Below are 17,607 nucleotides of genomic sequence, written 5' to 3' on the forward strand. Positions count from 1 at the left end.
TGAGAGAAATAACAGCATGTTTATTGGTAGAAATGATCCAGAAAAAAAGGAAAGCTGATTATGTGGGAGAGGAAAGACTGGGTAGAAGAGCCCATTTGAGCAGGTGAGAAAGGATGAGCTCTGGTATCCAGGTGGAGCGGTTGGCTTTAGATGAGAGAGGAGCCTTTGTCTTTAGAACAAGAGGGATACAGGATACATGAGCACCAATGCACTTAGTAGGTAGGTGTGCTGGGAGCTGTGGGAGCCCTTTTCCCATTGCTTGCATTTTGTAGGCAAAGTAGGAATCAAGTTACTAGCTTAGAGTGAGGAGAGGTAAGGAGGTGTTAGGGGTTTGAGAAAAAAAAGAGAAGATATAAAACCATCATCAAGTAGAGTAGAAAAGTGAAAAGACTTGAGACAATACAGAGTAATTGCCAGGCTGCCTTGTCGGCACACTACTGATTTGGGGTCATGTATTAAGACAGACCAGTTCACCTGATTATATGATTCTCTCTGGGCATGTTTAGCTGGTGCAGTTTGGATTTTTTTTCAGATTTTATGAATTTATTTGAGAGAGAGCAGGAGCCAGGGGAGGGACAGAGGGTGAGAGAGAAGCAGACTACCTACTGAGAAAGGGCCCTAATGTGGGGCTCAGTCCCAGGACCCTGGGATCATGACCTGAGCTGAAGGCAGACACGTAACCGACTGAGCCACCCAGGCGCCCTGCAGTTGGGTTTAAATAGGGTTGTAATTTTTACCAAGTGAATATGGCAGACTAGCAGCAGAGCACAGGAGTTAAGGGTGTGTGCGAGAACATGTTTATACAGATTGCCTATGGCATTTAAGCTGGGTAAGGAGGAAAGATAGACAACAGGGCCCTGGGGAAAATTGAAACAATGGAAGCATCCTTGATTGTAGGCCCTGGTGGGTCTAAATGATTATTGTTGTTGACAAACCAGAGAAAATGAGCTGAAAAGATAGGTGGTAATCAGAGAGTGGGGAGCATGAAACTGAGATTGGGTATTGGTTGTAATTACTGGTAATGGTAAGATCTGGAGAAAGAACATTTGGGTGAGTAGCTAAAACAAGTGTGAGGACAAGATCATCGGAAAAGAGAGATTAGGGGATTGATGCAGCCAAGATGTAGGAAAGAGCATATATTGAAACCACAGAGAGTTATGGCTGGTGTACTACTGGGGAGAAGAATAGTAAATGAGGAGCTAAAATCAGGAAGTGAGCAGGAATGACTACAGGTAAAGATCCCAGCAACAGCAGGGAATAGAGAGTAATATGAACTGAGAGCATCAATCCAGAATAGGATTTTTAGAGAGATGGAAGGGAGAATGTTCTAGAGCTGGTGATGAAAACAAGGAGGACACCTTCCCCATCTCCGGTCCAGCGGTGTGCCCATAAGAGAAGTCCCCTTCTCGTGCTTGCTTTGGCAGCACATATACTAAAAAAAAAGAGAAGTCCCCTTCTCTTATGGGAGAAAAACGGCCACCATTTGAGAGAGTTACCCAAGAAGCCATGTCTTCAGTGGAGATGAGGTTTCAGCTAGAGGGTTTCTCAGTGGCACTAGACATGGGGTCTGTTTGTGCACCATAGGATGGTCAGCAACAACCTGGCCTCTGCCCTCTAGAAATACTTTACACGCACACACACACACACACACACACACCAGTTACAACCACCCAAAATATCTCTAAATATTGCCAAATGTTTCCTACCTCTGGTTGGAACCACTGCTATATATCAACCACATTTTGAATTCTTTCAACATTTCTGAGATTCATTTTACAGAGATTTTTAAAAATCAAATCAATAAAGTCAGGTGAAAATTTTGTCAAGATTGTTGTTTGTAATAGTGGTTACTACGAAAAGTGTTATCTAACAGGTGAGGCAGAATTTCCTTTATTATATTTATTGGTATGGTACACTATACTTGTTACAAAAACATTGCAAACTGTTATATTTAGATTTTCCTTCCTGCATTAAATAAAAATTGCATTTTGTAAAAACAAAAATTAGAAATGGATACAAAACCTAAAATATATGTGGGTATTACGGAAGGCACGTATTGCATGGAATACTGGGTGTGGTACATAAACAATGAATTTTGGAACACTGAAAAAAAATTAAATTAAAAATAATAACTACCACAAGAAAACACTAAGATTATAAATTTTTAAAATTTTTTTAAAGATTTTATTTATTTATTTGACAGAGATCACAAGTAGGCAGAGAGGCAGGCAGAGAGAGAGGAAGGGAAGCAGGCTCCCCGCCGAGCAGAGAGCCCGATGTGGGGCTTGGGATTGTGATCTGGCCAAAGGCAGAGGCTTTAACCCACTGGGCCACCCAGGAGCCCCTAAAATTACAAAATTTTTAAAGGGAAACAGGAGAATATCTGCTCCAACACAGTTAGCAGAGTAACCGAAGTTAGCAGAGTAATTTCAGAATCTTAAAGTAGGCGGAGATGTCTTAGCTAGGACCCAGAATGCATTAACCATAAAAAAGTAATAAAGTACACTTGATCACAATTAAATACTTCATCAAAAGATACCATTAAGAAAATAAGTAGGTGGGGCGCCTGGGTGGCTCAGTGGTTAAAGCCTCTGCCTTCGGCTCAGGTCATGATCTCTGAGTCCTGGGATCGAGCCCCGCATCGGGCTCCCTGCTTGGCAGAGAGCCTGCTTCTCTCTCTCCCTCTGCCTGCCTCTGCCTACTTGTGATCTCTATCTCTCTGTCAATTAAATAAATAAAATCTTTAAAAAAAAAAAAGTAGGCAAGAAAATATTTACCATACATATATCTGACAAGTGACTTGTATATATATAAAAATAAAAAACTCTTACAACTCAAAAACAAGTAAAACAAACCTGGATGAAAATATTTGACCAGGCACCTCATAAATGGCAGTATACAAATGATCAGTAAACAAATGGGAATGTGCTTAACAGTAGTAGTCATCAGGGAAATGCAAATCGCAACCATAGCGATATTCCACTGTATGTCCCCACTAGAATCCATGAACCGAAGCCTGGTCGTACCAAGTGCCAGCGAAGACACGGAGTCACTGGAGCTCTCATACACTGCTGCTGGGGGTGGGAATCGTACCAACACTTTGGAAATTGGTCTGGCACTTTCTCATAAAATTAAACATACATCTACCCTGAGACCCAGCAATTCCTCTGCTAGGTGTTTGCCCAAGAAAAAGTAAAACATACTTTTTTATACAGACTTGTAACAAGAATGGCAGTGTTAGCCATAATAGCCAAAAACTAGAAACGACCGAAGTGCGAATGTTCAACAACAGTAGAATGGACAAAGTGTGGTGTATTCATAGAATGGGATTCCACTTGGCCGTAAAAAGGAATGAACTACTAATAGATGCGACACCCTATGTGAACCTTAAAAGATGATGTTTAAAGAAACCCAGCTAAAATAGTGCGTACCATATGACCATGTGTATGGAATTTTAGAATTGGCAAAACTAACCTATGCTGAAAGAAATCAGAACAGTGCTTACCAGAAAGGGCAGTGTAGAATTGTTCGGGAAGGATCACAAGAGTTTTCCTGAAGCAATGGAAATGATAGATGTCCTGAGGCAGTTGTTGCTTGTTACACAGGTAAATGCATTTATCAGCTCATTGATCCATGTACTGGAGATCTGGGCATTTCACTGTGTTTAAATAATTTTTTTGGAAAAATTAATTTATACAAACTTACTGGCATTCCTTAGGCCCTCCTACTGGTCTCTTTTTACACTTTTGGAATAGTTTGGCCCAACTTTATTTTTAGAGCTAAAAATGCTAGGATAGCTAGCCTCTTGTTAGGTTAGAAGGGGTAGGGCTAAAAGGAAAGGTTCCTGGGAAAAAATTAAACTGAGACCTGAAAAATGAGTGTCTTAGGTATGTGTAGAACCATGAATTAGCATCCAAGAAGGGTGGGGGGGAAAGCATGTGAAAATAAAGGCCCAAAGACAAGACTGTACAGGTGAAGTGTCAATTTGAAAAGAAGAAGGGAGGCAGAGTTGAGCATGGGGAGGGTACTGCTACCTGCCTGGCTCTTCTTCAGGAGAGCTCTGTGTGCAAAAATTACTCACTTTTATGTGAAAACCTTTCATGAACACACAACATAATAACCTGTAAATCATACCTATGATGTGGCTTGATTTTGATGCGTCTAACAAAAACCAAGGACGTATTTGGTAAGAATAGTTACAGAGTTTAGAAGTTGTTTGCAAACTTAGTATTTCTTTTGGTGTGATTTTTTGATGATACACATTGGGCCTATTTTTTCTTGGTTTTCAGGGTTCAAAAAGGATTCTTCGCTCCAATGAAATCATCCTTCCAGCTAGTGGACTGGTGGAAACAGAACTCCAATTAACCTTCTCCCTCCAGGTGAGAATCTACTCAATCTTAGGTCACTAATGTCCAGTCTAGTCCCTAAATAGTCGTTTAATCTGGAGACTGTTTTATCCGAGAGCAGCCATAGCACAATGAATTAAAGTCATCCAATGAATTGATGCCTATTGCTAGGCTATAGCAAGCCTAGAGGGCCAAAGCAATGGCTTAGCCAGCCACAGTGAGGATGCTGAGACCCAAGTTCTTTTCCTTTTCCTTGGATAAGGCTGTTAGCCTACCCATCCTTTCTCACCCTGCCCTCAGCCCCCTTACCTCTCCCTGGTAATCTGCAGTCCACACCCCAGCTGAATTTTTCCCTTTCAGTCTCACTCTGCCCCCATGTTGTAATCTCAGTTCTTCCCTTCTCCTTATCCCTTTTTAGTATGTCTCTCTCTCATTGTAATCCCAGGAGCCCAAATTGAAGCACATGGAGAAACGCTTGGTCACATGGCAAGGAAAGAGGCAATTTTCTTCTCTTTTCTTTTCTCTTCTTTTCTTTTCTTTTTGAGATTGTATTTATTGGAGAAAGAGTGAGAGAGAAAGCACGAGCTGGGGAGCAGGTGGGGTGGAGGGACCAGGAGAGGGACAAGCTGACTCCCCTCTGAGCAGGGAGCCAACAAAGGGCTCAATGCCAGGGTCCCAGGATCATGAACTGAGCCAAAGGCAGACGCTTAGTTGACTAAGCCACCGGGAGGCAGTTTTCTGAATACGTGTGTACTGTAGAGCTGCAGAGCGGAAGTCAGGCACCGAGCAGAACCAGACCCTGAGCAGCACCTTAATAGTGGTTCATTCACCCCTGCTCCCAGCCTTGTAAAGCCAGGAGACAGTGACGCCCAGTAAAGTTATGCTGTGTATCCTCCAGCAGGACCAGAACCCACCAAGGACCCAGTTGCTTTTTTTTTTTTTTTAAGATTTTATTTATTTATTTGAGAGAGAGAGCACAAGCAGGGGGAGGGGCAGAGAAAGAAGGAGAGGGAGAAGCAGGCTCCCACAGAGCAGGGAGCCAGATGTTGGACTTGATCCCAGAACCTTGGGATGGTGACCTGAGCCAAAGGCAGACAGGCACTCAACCGACTGAGCCACACAGGTGCCCCAAGACCCAGTTATTTATTAACAGTGTTTGACTCTTTTGTACTTGGCAGTATCCTCATTTCCTGAAGCGAGATGCCAACAAGCTACAGATCATGTTGCAAAGGAGAAAGCGCTACAAGAACCGGACCATCTTGGGCTATAAGACCCTGGCTGTGGGACTCATCAACATGGCAGAGGTAAGAGGAACCATCTCCAGCCCTTAAGTCGGAGAGCCCAAGAGAGACAGTAGGCCCAGCCATTGAGCTCAGCAAACGATCTTCCCAACCTACTGCCTCTGTGTTCTATTTTATTTTATAAGTCAGTTCTTTTAGTGGAAATTCAGGATATACCTCAGGAGGTACTTTCTCCCCCACAGAATGTTTTTCTTTCAGTTTAAAAGAAAATTCAAACTTACAGAAAAGTTGTAAGAATAGTATAAAGAACTCCCATACACCCTTCCCTTGCATTCTTCAGTGCTAACGTCTTAACCACATTTGCCTTATTTTCCTCTCCCTGTATAAACATTCCTGCATATTCTCTGAACCACTGAGAGTAAGTTGCAGACACGATGCCCTATTACATGTTAATACTGCAGTGTGTTAATTTCCTACACTTGATCTTAGCCAAAAGGCCGAGAAACAATTAATTTCCTAAAAATAAGAATACTCTCCTGTGTGCTCAGCACCATGCCCACCCTAAAGATGAGCACGTTAACACTGGTACAGGATCACCGTCCAGCCCGCAGTCCCCATTCACACTGCGCCAGGTGGCTCAGTAATGTCCTTTACAGGCACAGAATTTAATCTAGGATTACGTGTTCATTTAGTTGTCGTGCCTTTTTGGTCTTCAATTTTCAACAGTCCCTCAGATTTCCCTTGTCTTTCATTCCCTTGACTTTTTTTAAGAGTACAGGCAAAAAAAGAAAGAAAGAAAGAAAGAAAGAATACAGGCTGGTTACCTTAGAGAATATTCCTCAGTTTGGGTTTGTCGGATGTCTTCTGACATTTTTGGCAGAATTACCACAGAAGTAATGCTGTGATCTTCCCAGTGCACGATGGGCAGTGCCACACGTCGATTTGTTCCATTTCTGGTGAGGTTAGCTTCTCTTCCTTGATTAAAATGATGTCTGTCAGCATTTCCAATCCAAATTAATACATTTTTTGTATTTACCAATGAAAAAATACTTCATAGGCAGATGTTTTGAGATGTTTATGTAGCAACCTTTTCTCTCCTCATATGTTCACCAACTAAATTTAGCATCTACTCATGATTCTTGCCTGATTCAATTATTATTTTGATGCTTGCCAGACAGTGACTTTATAATCCCGTCATTCCTGCTATATTATGAGTTTGCTTTCTGTTGTAAGACAGAGCTTTCTCTTCTTCACCATTTATTGATTGGTTCATTTTTTGTATTAATTATGGACCTATGGATTCCTGTTTAATTCAGTGGGGTTTAATATGTAACTGTCATTAGTTATTTTCATGCTCAGATTATCTCAGATTTGGCCAGTGAGAGCCCCTCCAAGCTGGTTCCTATATCTTTCTTTTTATATGTCCCACCATTCTTTATATATTTCTTTACTTTCTGGTACAAAATATCATCTTGTACTTTTCCCGACCCAGCCTTGGAATGAACTGATTCTCTGAAGGGTCCTGGTTCCTTTCAGTGGAGAATGGTATTTAGAAACCAACATGTGGGTACCAGAAGTATTCATTTTCCCAGTTAGGGTGTCATTACTTCTACTCCCTCTCAACAGAGCTAGAAAATATATCTCCATATGTGTATATGCCCTCATACATACGTACATACATGCATCGTGCCTGTTTCCCTGTCTGTGTCTGTCTATCTGATCATGAGCTCAAGTTCCAATTAATTCCAACCCAACAGCATTGGGTTTATTGTAGCCTTTCCCCTTTCCACAGCTCTAATTCCCTCCAACAGAATGAAAGCAGGCTTCCATTATCCTCAGTGTGTTTGCTCATTTGTATAGCTCCCTTGTGTGCCACGTGAATCCTCTCAACCCTGAAAAAGGGAAAGAAAAAAGGGGTCCCAAATCAGTTTTACTTTTTATTATGTTTTTAAGCTGAAGCAATGCTTTATTGTGACTATAAAGCACCAATTCAACAAGGCATTGATACTGGGAATTCAAACAAATATCTTTTTGAACAGATATGTATGTAGCAAGCCCACCGTTTCAAGTTCTTAAAAACAAGTACTCAAATCAAGAATCAAACAAAGCATGAGAGCGGTTTTTAAAAATTACACATTGTGGCACCTGGCTAATTCAGTTGGTGGAGCCTGCAATACTTAGCCTTGGGGTTATATATTCACACCCTACATTGGGTGTAGAGAGCACTTAAAAATAAAATCTTAGGGGCACCTGGGTGGCTCAGTGGATTAAGCCTCTGCCTTCGGCTCAGTCTTGATCTCAGGGTCCTGGGATCGAGCTCTGCATCCGGCTCTCTGCTTGGGGGGAAGCCTGCTTCCCCCCCCCCTCTGCCTGCCTCTCTGCCTACTTGTGATCTCTGTCAAAAAAAAAAAAAAAAAAAAAAACCTTAAAAAAAATTACACCATCATGAAGGCATATTTGTGTATGTGCATGTGTGTATTCTGTATATATATGTATAGAATACAGTAACAAGGCTTTCTGATCTATAACTTCCTGCATATTCCTTCAGAAACAAATTCGTATAGATAGCAACCGTAAAGGGAAAAAACACTTCCTTCTATGGAAATAAAAAGCCAATCTAGAAGTACACCTCTGCAGAAAATCCATTCATTACCCCCTGTGAAAGAAGCTGAATATGGATGGATATCCCCCAAACACAGCAGAGTTTCTGTTTCCAGAGGTTCTGCTTTGGCGGGGGCCATGACGCACGTTCACCTCACACATCACAGTGCATCCCAGCAAAGCCTTAATAAGGTCAAGTGAAGGAGCCTCTGTGAAAAGGGATGTTGTCATTTCCACCCAAGTAACACAAGCTCTCAGAAGCAGAGGAATTCAAGGAAGACTGCCATCTCTCTCCTCTCCTCTTCCCCAAGTTTTCTTGTTTGTAATCTCCCTACATCTGTAACCAAAAGATCATTCAGTTCAGTCCTTTTTCAAGGATTTTGGGAAAGCAGTCTGTGAAGAAAATCCCTTTAGTGGGGAGGGGTGTTCAGTCACGTCAAAGATCACTCTATTTGACAAGCTCCACAGGAAAACCGTCCTGTCCACAAGGTATCCGTGCTCCTCCTGGCTGAGTTCCGGTCAGCCGATGGATTGCCTCATCTATCCAGTAGGATGGCATTTCATTTGACTGAAATTCTTTACATATACACGTGTATGTATTATGTTTGCAGAGTTCCATCACAGGAAAGGAAATTATGTCATTATGTATTTTTTGAGGTCTAATAGCCCAGTTTGACTATACTACGAGGAGTTGTTCTTTAAATGCTTTGTCTGCAGAGGTGTTACATGATACTTGTAGATTTTCAGAGCAGGCCCCATTTAACTGAAGTCCTGTCAACATGTCAGCAGGGATTTTCTATTGATTTCCTGCTCCTGAAAAGCATTAGCTTGCTCCTCAAATCTGGCCACCTGAAATAGTTGACATCCATCACAGTCCTGTCTGGAGAATCTGGTGGCTTCCCATTCCCCATGTGGCTGGTGCCAGGAGGCTTTCCCCCCGTGCAGAACTCAGCGGCTGCCACATGCCCAGCCCCCACGCGGCTGGCCCACAGATCAGTTTTAACTTACATCTACTTTAGTATGTTGAATAGGAAATTTTTGTGACCTTAATAAATAGAATATGTGAGACAGTCCCAGCCCATCTGTCTTTCCTCTTTGGGCTTTGAATCAGTATGAGGGACTGTAGGGAGTGAAGTATTATGGACACCACAATTCCCCACCTGTGTCAAGCCCTTCCGTTTTCTCAGGTCCTGTAGGTCCTTTTCCCCATTGCCAGACATAGGTAACTACGGTCTGCAGGCTGGCCCCAGCCAGCCAGGAGAACTAGTTCTCTGTCAAGGACTAACACTAAAATGTAGTCCTAGAGATTAGCCATCATTTTAGTCTTGAGTCTTGATCTTTGTTTTTAAGCACAGGGCCTGACCAGGCTGACAATTCAAGTAAGACCTTGAAGGTAAGAGGAGAACAGTAACCTTGGATTTGAAAGGTAGTGAGAAAGAAAATGTATCAGCACAATCCATTCCCATTGGCTTGCACATCCACTTGGATTTATGAAAATGGACGACTCACCTCCCTTAGTAAGGCATTTGCATTGCTGCCCTGTGGCCTCAGGTGATGCAGCACCCTAGTGAGGGTGCCCTAGTGCTCGGCCTGCACAGCAACGTGAAGGACGTCTCCGTGCCTGTGGCGGAAATAAAGATCTACTCTCTGTCCAGCCAGCCCATTGACCATGAAGGAATCAAGTCCAAGCTGTCTGGTAAGATGTATGTAGTATCGGGAGAGCCCTGTGGGTCAAGAACAAGCCCATCATCGGCTCCCCATCCTGGGAAAGCTGAACAAGACAGGCCTAAAACGTTTCTATGAAAAAGTTTAGAGATCCCTGAGAATAAAATGTGACCTACCATGGCTGTGGCTCTCTCCTCTACCCCAGCTATATTTCCACCTGACAGGAGCCATGACTGCAGCCAACCAAACTTTCTTAGGCCAGATCTTCAGATCGCAAGGTTGTCTTACTAAGGTGTCTCTTTCCAGATCGTTCTCCTGATATTGACAATTATTCTGAGGAAGAGGAAGAGAGTTTTTCATCAGAGCAGGAAGGCAGTGATGATCCATTGCATGGGCAGGTAACTTTCCACAACCCCTCACATGAAGCATCTGAGAAATAATTCCAGACCCCCCTGGGATTTCCCAACTTCATTCCATCCACCTACCCCCTTAGGACCTGTTCTATGAAGATGAAGATCTACGGAAAGTAAAGAAGACGCGGAGGAAACTAACCTCGACCTCTGCCATCACAAGGGTGAGCCTCAAAGGTCCGGGGAATGTTTTAGCTGAGATTTTTAATTTGAAGGTAGGAGGGGAGTGGTGTATTGAAACTTCCTGGGGTCTTTTTAAAAATCTGCACATGAAGGTTCTGGAGGTTCTGATACACCCCTTTATCCCCTCCACGAGCACCACCATGTAATTAAGAGTCACTATTGTAGAGAAGCAGTGTTACTTATAGGAGTGTGTTATATTTTTCAGGTTATCTCGGGATAGAAAATAGGTTGAGAAACCTTGTTTTAGACTTTGCAACAGGTAATGCTTCCTCAAGAAGCAGAATGCCTCGGGCACCCCTCATCCCCTCTCCAGGTGACTACTTCAAATTACGTCCTGCCTACCACATAGACAGACACAGTCTTTTCTAGGGCTATCACCGTTTTTAATCATTTTAACCCAGAAATAACAGGCTAGTGCTTAGAACTGGGTTTGGTAAGGTCTAATTACATTGGGTATCATTCCTGCCTTAATGGATCCATAGTCTTAGAAGCCAAATGCCTTTGAATTGCGTCTCCTACATAAGATGTCCTCAGGAGTCACTATTTTTGGTGAAATTAGAATCCTGGACTAAGACACTTAATACCTGGATTTCTAGGTTAACTTTGGGGTTGTTTTTTTGGTATTCTTTTTTTTTTTTTCTTTTTAAATTAAATGTAATTTAATTTAATTTAATTTTAATTGCAGTATGGTTAACCTACAGTGTTACATTAGTTTCAGGTGTGTAATATAGTGATTCAGCAGTTCTGTACATGACTCCGTGCTCATCGTGATATGTGCAGTCTTAATCCCCTTCTCCTGTTTCACCCATCCCCCTGCCCACCTCCCTCTGGTAACCATCAGTTTGTTCTCTATAGTTCAGAGTCTGTTTTCTCGGTCTAGGTTAACTTTGATTCTGGAGCTCCTGTGCTAAAGTGTGGGAGAGTCAAAAGTGCTAGAAACTCAGTTTCATTTTTTCTTCGCATATCCTGATTGTCTAGAGTAGAACTAGCCTAGGGACCCCAAAAGCAGAGATTTCCATCACCCGCAGGAATGAAATAAATATAGACCAGACCTTCCAGATGTGTTGCCTCTGAGCCTGGCATTCACGGTGAAACCACACTGTCCTCTCTCCTTGCCTCCTTAGGCATTACTGGCCTTAAAGTCCTCAAGACTGTGGCCTTGATTTCCCCCATTAAATAATGAATGACTAGAGAGCGTGAGAACTGTTTTGTTGTCCTCAGGTATCTATTCCTTGCTTGGCACTCCAAAATGGCCTGGGTAGGGCATGTCCCCAGGGCCTCAGACATCTTATGCTGTTGTACTTGGAATGGGGAGAGGTTGGAGGATCCCTTTGTGTTGTAGCTTCTTCCGTTAAATTCTTCTTTCTCCGGCTCGGTTACCGTGGAGAGGCCTGCTGGAGCTTTATAAGTCACCTTTCCCTGTGGTCTCGGATGAACCATCACTTTACCCTATTATATGACCAGAGTTCAGTGCTCCCATTAATATCTTCTTCTTCAAAGGTTGGTCTTTGTTTTTTGTTTTTGTTTTTTGTTTTTTTAGCTGCAGGCTCTCTCCAGTCAGATTACCAAAGACTTGGAATGGTTCTTTAGTTTCTGTCTCCTTTTGTACACATGCATTCTTCTCTCCCTACCAAGAATACTTTGTTCTAGATACACTAATTGATTTGCTGAGTTTTTTCTCTGCTGTGGATACCCTTTCTACCTTTGGAAACCCTGCTTTTTTTTTAAGGCCTGGCTCAGTCTTACTCGCAAGTTAGTCTCTTCCATCCCCAGATGGCAAGTCTGTCAGGCAGAAGTACTTAGGACCAGTCATTGCGCCTGGAGTTAGAGACATAGAGACAAGAAAGGCCTAGTCCGTGCCATCAAGGAGATCACGATATCTGAACACAGACAGCATCTAAACTAGCTGCTACAACACAGTAGAGTAGGTGCTAGAAGATAGAGCTTAGTGTAAGGGACAGCGATGGTGCCCAGGGGAAAGTGGCCAACTCCGGGCAGGAGTGCCAAGAGAGCCTCACAGACTAGATGCCAAGAGATGGGTTTCTAAGGATAAATAAAACTTCACCCAAGTGGATTGGGAGAGAATGTGCAGTCAGGGCAGAAGATACCATATATAAAGACTCCCAGGAGTACTGCAGCATGCCATTCTTTACAGAACTATCAGCAGTTTCCACTTGAATAGACATGGGAGGTGTTCAGTGGTGAGGTGGGGCTAGGGACAGGCAGGGCAGTCCTCAGACAGACCCATGCTTAATGCCACAGCTTTCTTCCCTGGGCACTGGGGTCCAGTGAAGACCTCTAATTCGGGGAGTAGCATTATGAGGTTTGCATTTGTAATGATCACTGTGGACTCCAGAGAGAACAAGACTGGAAACTAGTTGGGAGTGTGAGGCTGTGGGCATGGTGGTTGAAGGCCATTGCAGTGATCCCACAGAGCTGTGGGAAGAAGGGCCCGAAGGACAGCAGTGGTATTACAGATGAAGAAGAGAGTCGGGGTTGGTGAACACGGGGCTCTGAGGAGAAAGGGGAGGGGAGACAATCTGGGTTCAGATTCCTGTGATCGGGGGTTGGTGATAATGGTACCCAGGAAGGGAACACGGGGAGAAGGTGATAAATTCTTGGGAATGCTGGGTTTGAGGTGCCTGTGTGTATGCAGGCGGAAATCATCAAGCAGCACCACGTATCTGAAGGACTGGAGAAAGGGAGGACTTGGAGGTGTGTGGGAGGTGCCCACACTCAATGCCCACAGCCCTGGGGACGGCTCTGCGTTAACCATGCGCGTGCCTGCTTCCCTGGGGGGTTTTACATGCCAGAGGATAGAAGCTGTTTTCCCATCTTCATGTCTTCCCGCAGTGCTTTGCAAAGGAAAGGGTGGGCTCTGGATCACTCCGTTGGCTTAAACTGGTCGTCGTGCATGGGTGGGTGTTGTTGAGAACTTCTGTGCCATTTGTTCCCACAGCAACCTAACATCAAGCAGAAGTTTGTGGCCCTCCTGAAGCGGTTTAAAGTTTCAGATGAGGTACGACCCCTTACTCCCGAGGTTGATGGTGAGTAGAATTCCCTGAGTTTCACCCTCGTTCCTGGGGTGCATTTTTCCTGTCTCTGGGAGTCGGGACTACAGGACCCCCAAATAAGAGAATAGCTAAAGAAGGGCTTTAAGCTACGTAAAAAGAGAAAGAAAGGATTCACGGTACCGGCAGGGAGGGGTAGCGTGGTTATACTCGGCTGTTGGCTAACACCACCCTTCTGGCATGGGGCATTCGTAACGTCTGGTTGTTGTTTGGTTTTCCCTCCTGTCAGAGGGGGATCATGGTGCACAACGACCTGTGAGGTAGGAGTGTCCTCAACGGTCGGCCATTAAGTAACCAAGAATCGGTCACGGATAGAGAAGCAGTGTCCTCCCTGGGCTCTGACCAGCCTGGTGCCAGTTTTCGTAGGCTTGGCTTCTCAGTGCGCTGGAGAAGAGACGGAGAGGAAGATTGTTCAGAGGTTTCTTTGTCCTTCTGTGGGCTCCTCAGGAGAACAAGACCAGCCTGCACGGGGTCACAGTCTTCTGGGTTCTCTCGCACCTGTTCTCTGGCAGAGGTCCTTTAGCACTTCCGCATTTCTTCCTTGTGCCAGGCCCGTGGCATGGAGTGGTAGGGAGACACTGAAAAGGAAAGGTGGTCTCACCACATCCCCGCTCTCAGGACTGGGTCACAGAGAGGACACCAAGGTTACCCCGATTAGTGTGAAGCTATGGCCTGTCCCTTAAGGAGGACGAGTTAAGGAAACCAGTTGGTACCCGTCCAGGAGGAAAGAGTTGCCCATCTACCATAGCTGTTAACAGACGTAACCCCAAACTCAAAGATCTTTTTCCCCCACAGGTAGGTTTTGGGCTGGAACATGTATCCCGAGAGCAGATACGAGAGGTGGAAGAGGACTTGGACGAACTGTATGATAGTCTGGAGATGTATAATCCCAGCGACAGTGGCCCCGAAATGGAGGAGACCGAGAGCATCCTTAGTACTCCGAAGCCCAAGCTCAAGTGAGGCCCAAACCTCCTCCACCAGATTGTCTCCCTGCGTCTCTCTGAGCCAGAGCGACCTCCTAGACGCCCTCCCTCCCGTCCCCTCCATTACCGGGGTATCTTGGCTTCTCACCCTTGTGGAACCTCCAGCTGTCCAGATAGAGATCACTGTTTTTGCCTCTAGCTGACAAAAGTCCTGATAATCTCGAGTCCTTTGTTCCAGGCCCTGCTGGGCCACCCGCTGCCATGTCCTTCCTCACAGGCATCCTTGAAGCCCGGGTTGTCAGCCTTTCGTGCACACCGTCACGACCCAGCTCTCACGAGCTGCTGCCCTGGGCACTGGCGACCACTGACCCTGGCTGTGCTTCTTTGCCGCAGGCCCTTCTTTGAGGGGATGTCGCAGTCCAGCTCACAGACGGAGATTGGCAGCCTCAACAGCAAGGGCAGCCTCGGCAAAGACACCACCAGCCCTGTGAGCAAGACCAATGGCTATGGGGGTCGGGGAGAGGGGCCGGGGAGTGTTGGGGCTTCACACTCTGGGCACTGTGCTCCTAGCTCACCTTGTGATGCTGAAAGAGCGGGGTCTCATTTTGTTTCAACCTCGGGTATCCTGACTGGAGTCCTCGCTGGGAGCTTGGTTCTCATGGGCATTGCTGTGGCTATTTGGGTGTCCTTTTTGGTCAGTTCCTGCCACAAGAAGGAGCCTTCCCTCCCAGAACACATAGTATTAAATTTCTCCCTCAACATGCGTCACATGGTTGCTGGGAGTATGGCATCCTCGGTGGTAAGTAATTGTGCTTTCCAGGTAGAGAATGAATGCGAAGGGGCAGGAAGCCCACAGGGTCTACTCAGAGATGCCACATAGGCTTTATTCAGAGACGCGGGCAGTACTTGCAAAGAATTACGAGTTTGACGGGCAGGTTTCCATTTTGCCTGGTGACCGAGAAGAAAGAGTTGCTCTCTCCTGTAGTACCCAAGAGCCCAGCGTCATCCTGGACCATGCTCTGTCCCTGCTTGGGAAGGCTCTCCCTATGGCCATGGATCAGAGGTTGGAGCCTGGGTTGATGCTGTATCTGTGTCAGGCCCTGGGGAGCTGTTCCTCCCCTCGTTTACAACTAAAGGAAGCAGATGTGCATGGTTTTAGTGCAGTTTATGGTTTGCTGTTGCAAGCGCAGTGTCTTTTCTGTAGATCAGAGAAACTGAATCCTTTAAGTCCTCCTGTTCTTCCCGCTCTAAGAGAGGGCGTACAGAGCTCACCTTGAAAATAGGTATGAATTGTGAGGAAATGCTGTGTGAGACATGTGAGGCATGTGAGGCATGTGAGGCCCTCCATCCTCTGAAAAGCCCTGTGACTATGGAAAGGCTGCCGCCTGTCCCCAGTGTCTGCAGACCCTGGGGCTGCTCGTGGGTCAGCTCATGGGCTGCCTTACTACTTGCTGCCACCAGGTGGGGCTGCCTCCCACCTCCTTCTTCCTGGTAAGGCACTGCGGGCACTGTCTGGCCCTAGGACAGTGGCCCCAGGTGGCATTAGGGAGGAAATGTGCGGTGGAAAACTGTGGTCGACAAGCAGAATCCCTCCAGCAGAGAAGCCTCTGGCATGCCACTTACAGACCCTGCACTCTGTGTGAGGCCTTACCTTGCTGTTTACGTGGCTTTTAGCTACTCTTTCTTGGGAGGTGGGGTGGGGGGTCCTGCTGAATGGCCCTGCTGAATTGTCAGTGTCCGCATAGATCACTGGCCCCTACAGCCAGATTCCATCTTAACTATAAATACAAGGGTTGACTCCTAGAGAGGAACCTGGGACCAGGCCGAAGGAGAGCTGTTTCATAGTGTCCTAGGAGAGTGGAACAAGGAGTACATAACAAAATGCAATTAAATTTTTAACTGATATAATGCCCCAAAACACTGAGCGTAACACTGACTAGTAATGAATGCTCGGTAAATGCTAGGGATTGTTATTATTAAATTGATAGATTATTTTATACTAATGAAGGTATTTCTGGGTTGATAGAACGTGTCTGCAGGTTCTGCTTTAGTCTCAGTTACATGACTAACATGATTTAAAGGGGAAACCACTGATGTTCTGAGTCTCCAGGTGCATTAGAGTTGGCCCAGCAGCCCAGTTAGCTCAAAGTTAGGACAACTGAGTATCAGTCTTAAATCTATAATGGCCTACGGATCCCTGTCTACGCAGAACATTCATCTGGGCAAAGTGGGACTGGGTTCAGAGTATGTGCTCTGGAGGCAAACTTCTGAGTTTGAATCTCGACTCCATCATTCTACTGACTGTGTGATCTGGGGCCGTTGTCAGGCCTTCATTTCTTCATCTACAAAGTACTTGTTAAAAGCACATGCCTTGTAAGGCAACGCGCAGAGCGCAGATATGATGAGAGAATGCGGCTCAGTCCTCCAGTGTGGCAGCGGGTTGATGGGTGGTTGGATTTACTACTTGGCGAGCGTGCGGTGAACGGAAGCTGCCGTGGCTCTTCTCCCTACCATCAGTTAGAACCGTTTCAGTTCTGCTCTCCTGAAACTCTTGGGATCTAGCTGTCTTTGTCATGAGTCCTTCAAATCCTCATTCTGCTGGCCAGATTTCAGACTTGCTTTGCTGATTCTCTGTGATATTTCTATTTTGAAGAGGCCCATATGTTTCAATGTGGATGTGGAATTTTGGAATCCTTTAGTATGAAAGGCCCTTCGGGAATAACAGAGTGAGCCGTGCTTTTACAGAGAACTTCCCAGTGTATTAGGGGAGGAACACTGAGATCGTGCATACGTGGGCAGGTGTGCATATGCAACCCGACTTTTATCCTCTCTCTCTGACTTCCTAGTGTTGTTACATAGTTATTTTTCTTAATCATCTTTTTCGTTCCCGAAATTTCAGAAGATTCAGTTTATCACTAGAACCAGAAGGTATTTCTGCTGATATAAATTATTACAGTTGGGGCATCTGGGTGGCTCTGTCAGTTAAGCTTTCAGCTCAGGTCACGATCTCAAGGTCGTAAGATCGAGCCCCACATGGAGCTCCACACTCAGTGTGGAGTCTGCTTGGGATTTTCTCCCTCTCCCTCTGCCCCTGCCTTTGCTCACTCGAGCATGCTTGTTCTCTCTCTCTCTTAAATAATTTTTTAAAAAATTAGTATAGTTGTTGA

General features: G+C 45.2%; 1 protein-coding gene across 2 annotated transcripts in view; it reads left to right on the forward strand.

Annotated features, from left to right (window-relative positions):
• Positions 1 to 17,607, forward strand: part of PACS1 (phosphofurin acidic cluster sorting protein 1) — a 144,577-nt gene that overhangs the window by 109,458 nt on the left and 17,512 nt on the right. For both annotated transcript variants that reach the window (XM_047691524.1, XM_047691525.1), the window contains exons 3-10: positions 4,290 to 4,379; positions 5,525 to 5,650; positions 9,740 to 9,884; positions 10,160 to 10,251; positions 10,347 to 10,427; positions 13,406 to 13,465; positions 14,313 to 14,473; positions 14,834 to 14,927. In XM_047691524.1, coding sequence (XP_047547480.1) covers positions 4,290 to 4,379; positions 5,525 to 5,650; positions 9,740 to 9,884; positions 10,160 to 10,251; positions 10,347 to 10,427; positions 13,406 to 13,465; positions 14,313 to 14,473; positions 14,834 to 14,927 — 849 coding nt within the window. The remainder of the gene's footprint in view (positions 1 to 4,289; positions 4,380 to 5,524; positions 5,651 to 9,739; positions 9,885 to 10,159; positions 10,252 to 10,346; positions 10,428 to 13,405; positions 13,466 to 14,312; positions 14,474 to 14,833; positions 14,928 to 17,607) is intronic.

Source organism: Lutra lutra, chromosome 10 (genome assembly GCF_902655055.1).
Source record: "Lutra lutra chromosome 10, mLutLut1.2, whole genome shotgun sequence".
Taxonomy (NCBI): Eukaryota; Metazoa; Chordata; class Mammalia; order Carnivora; family Mustelidae; genus Lutra; species Lutra lutra.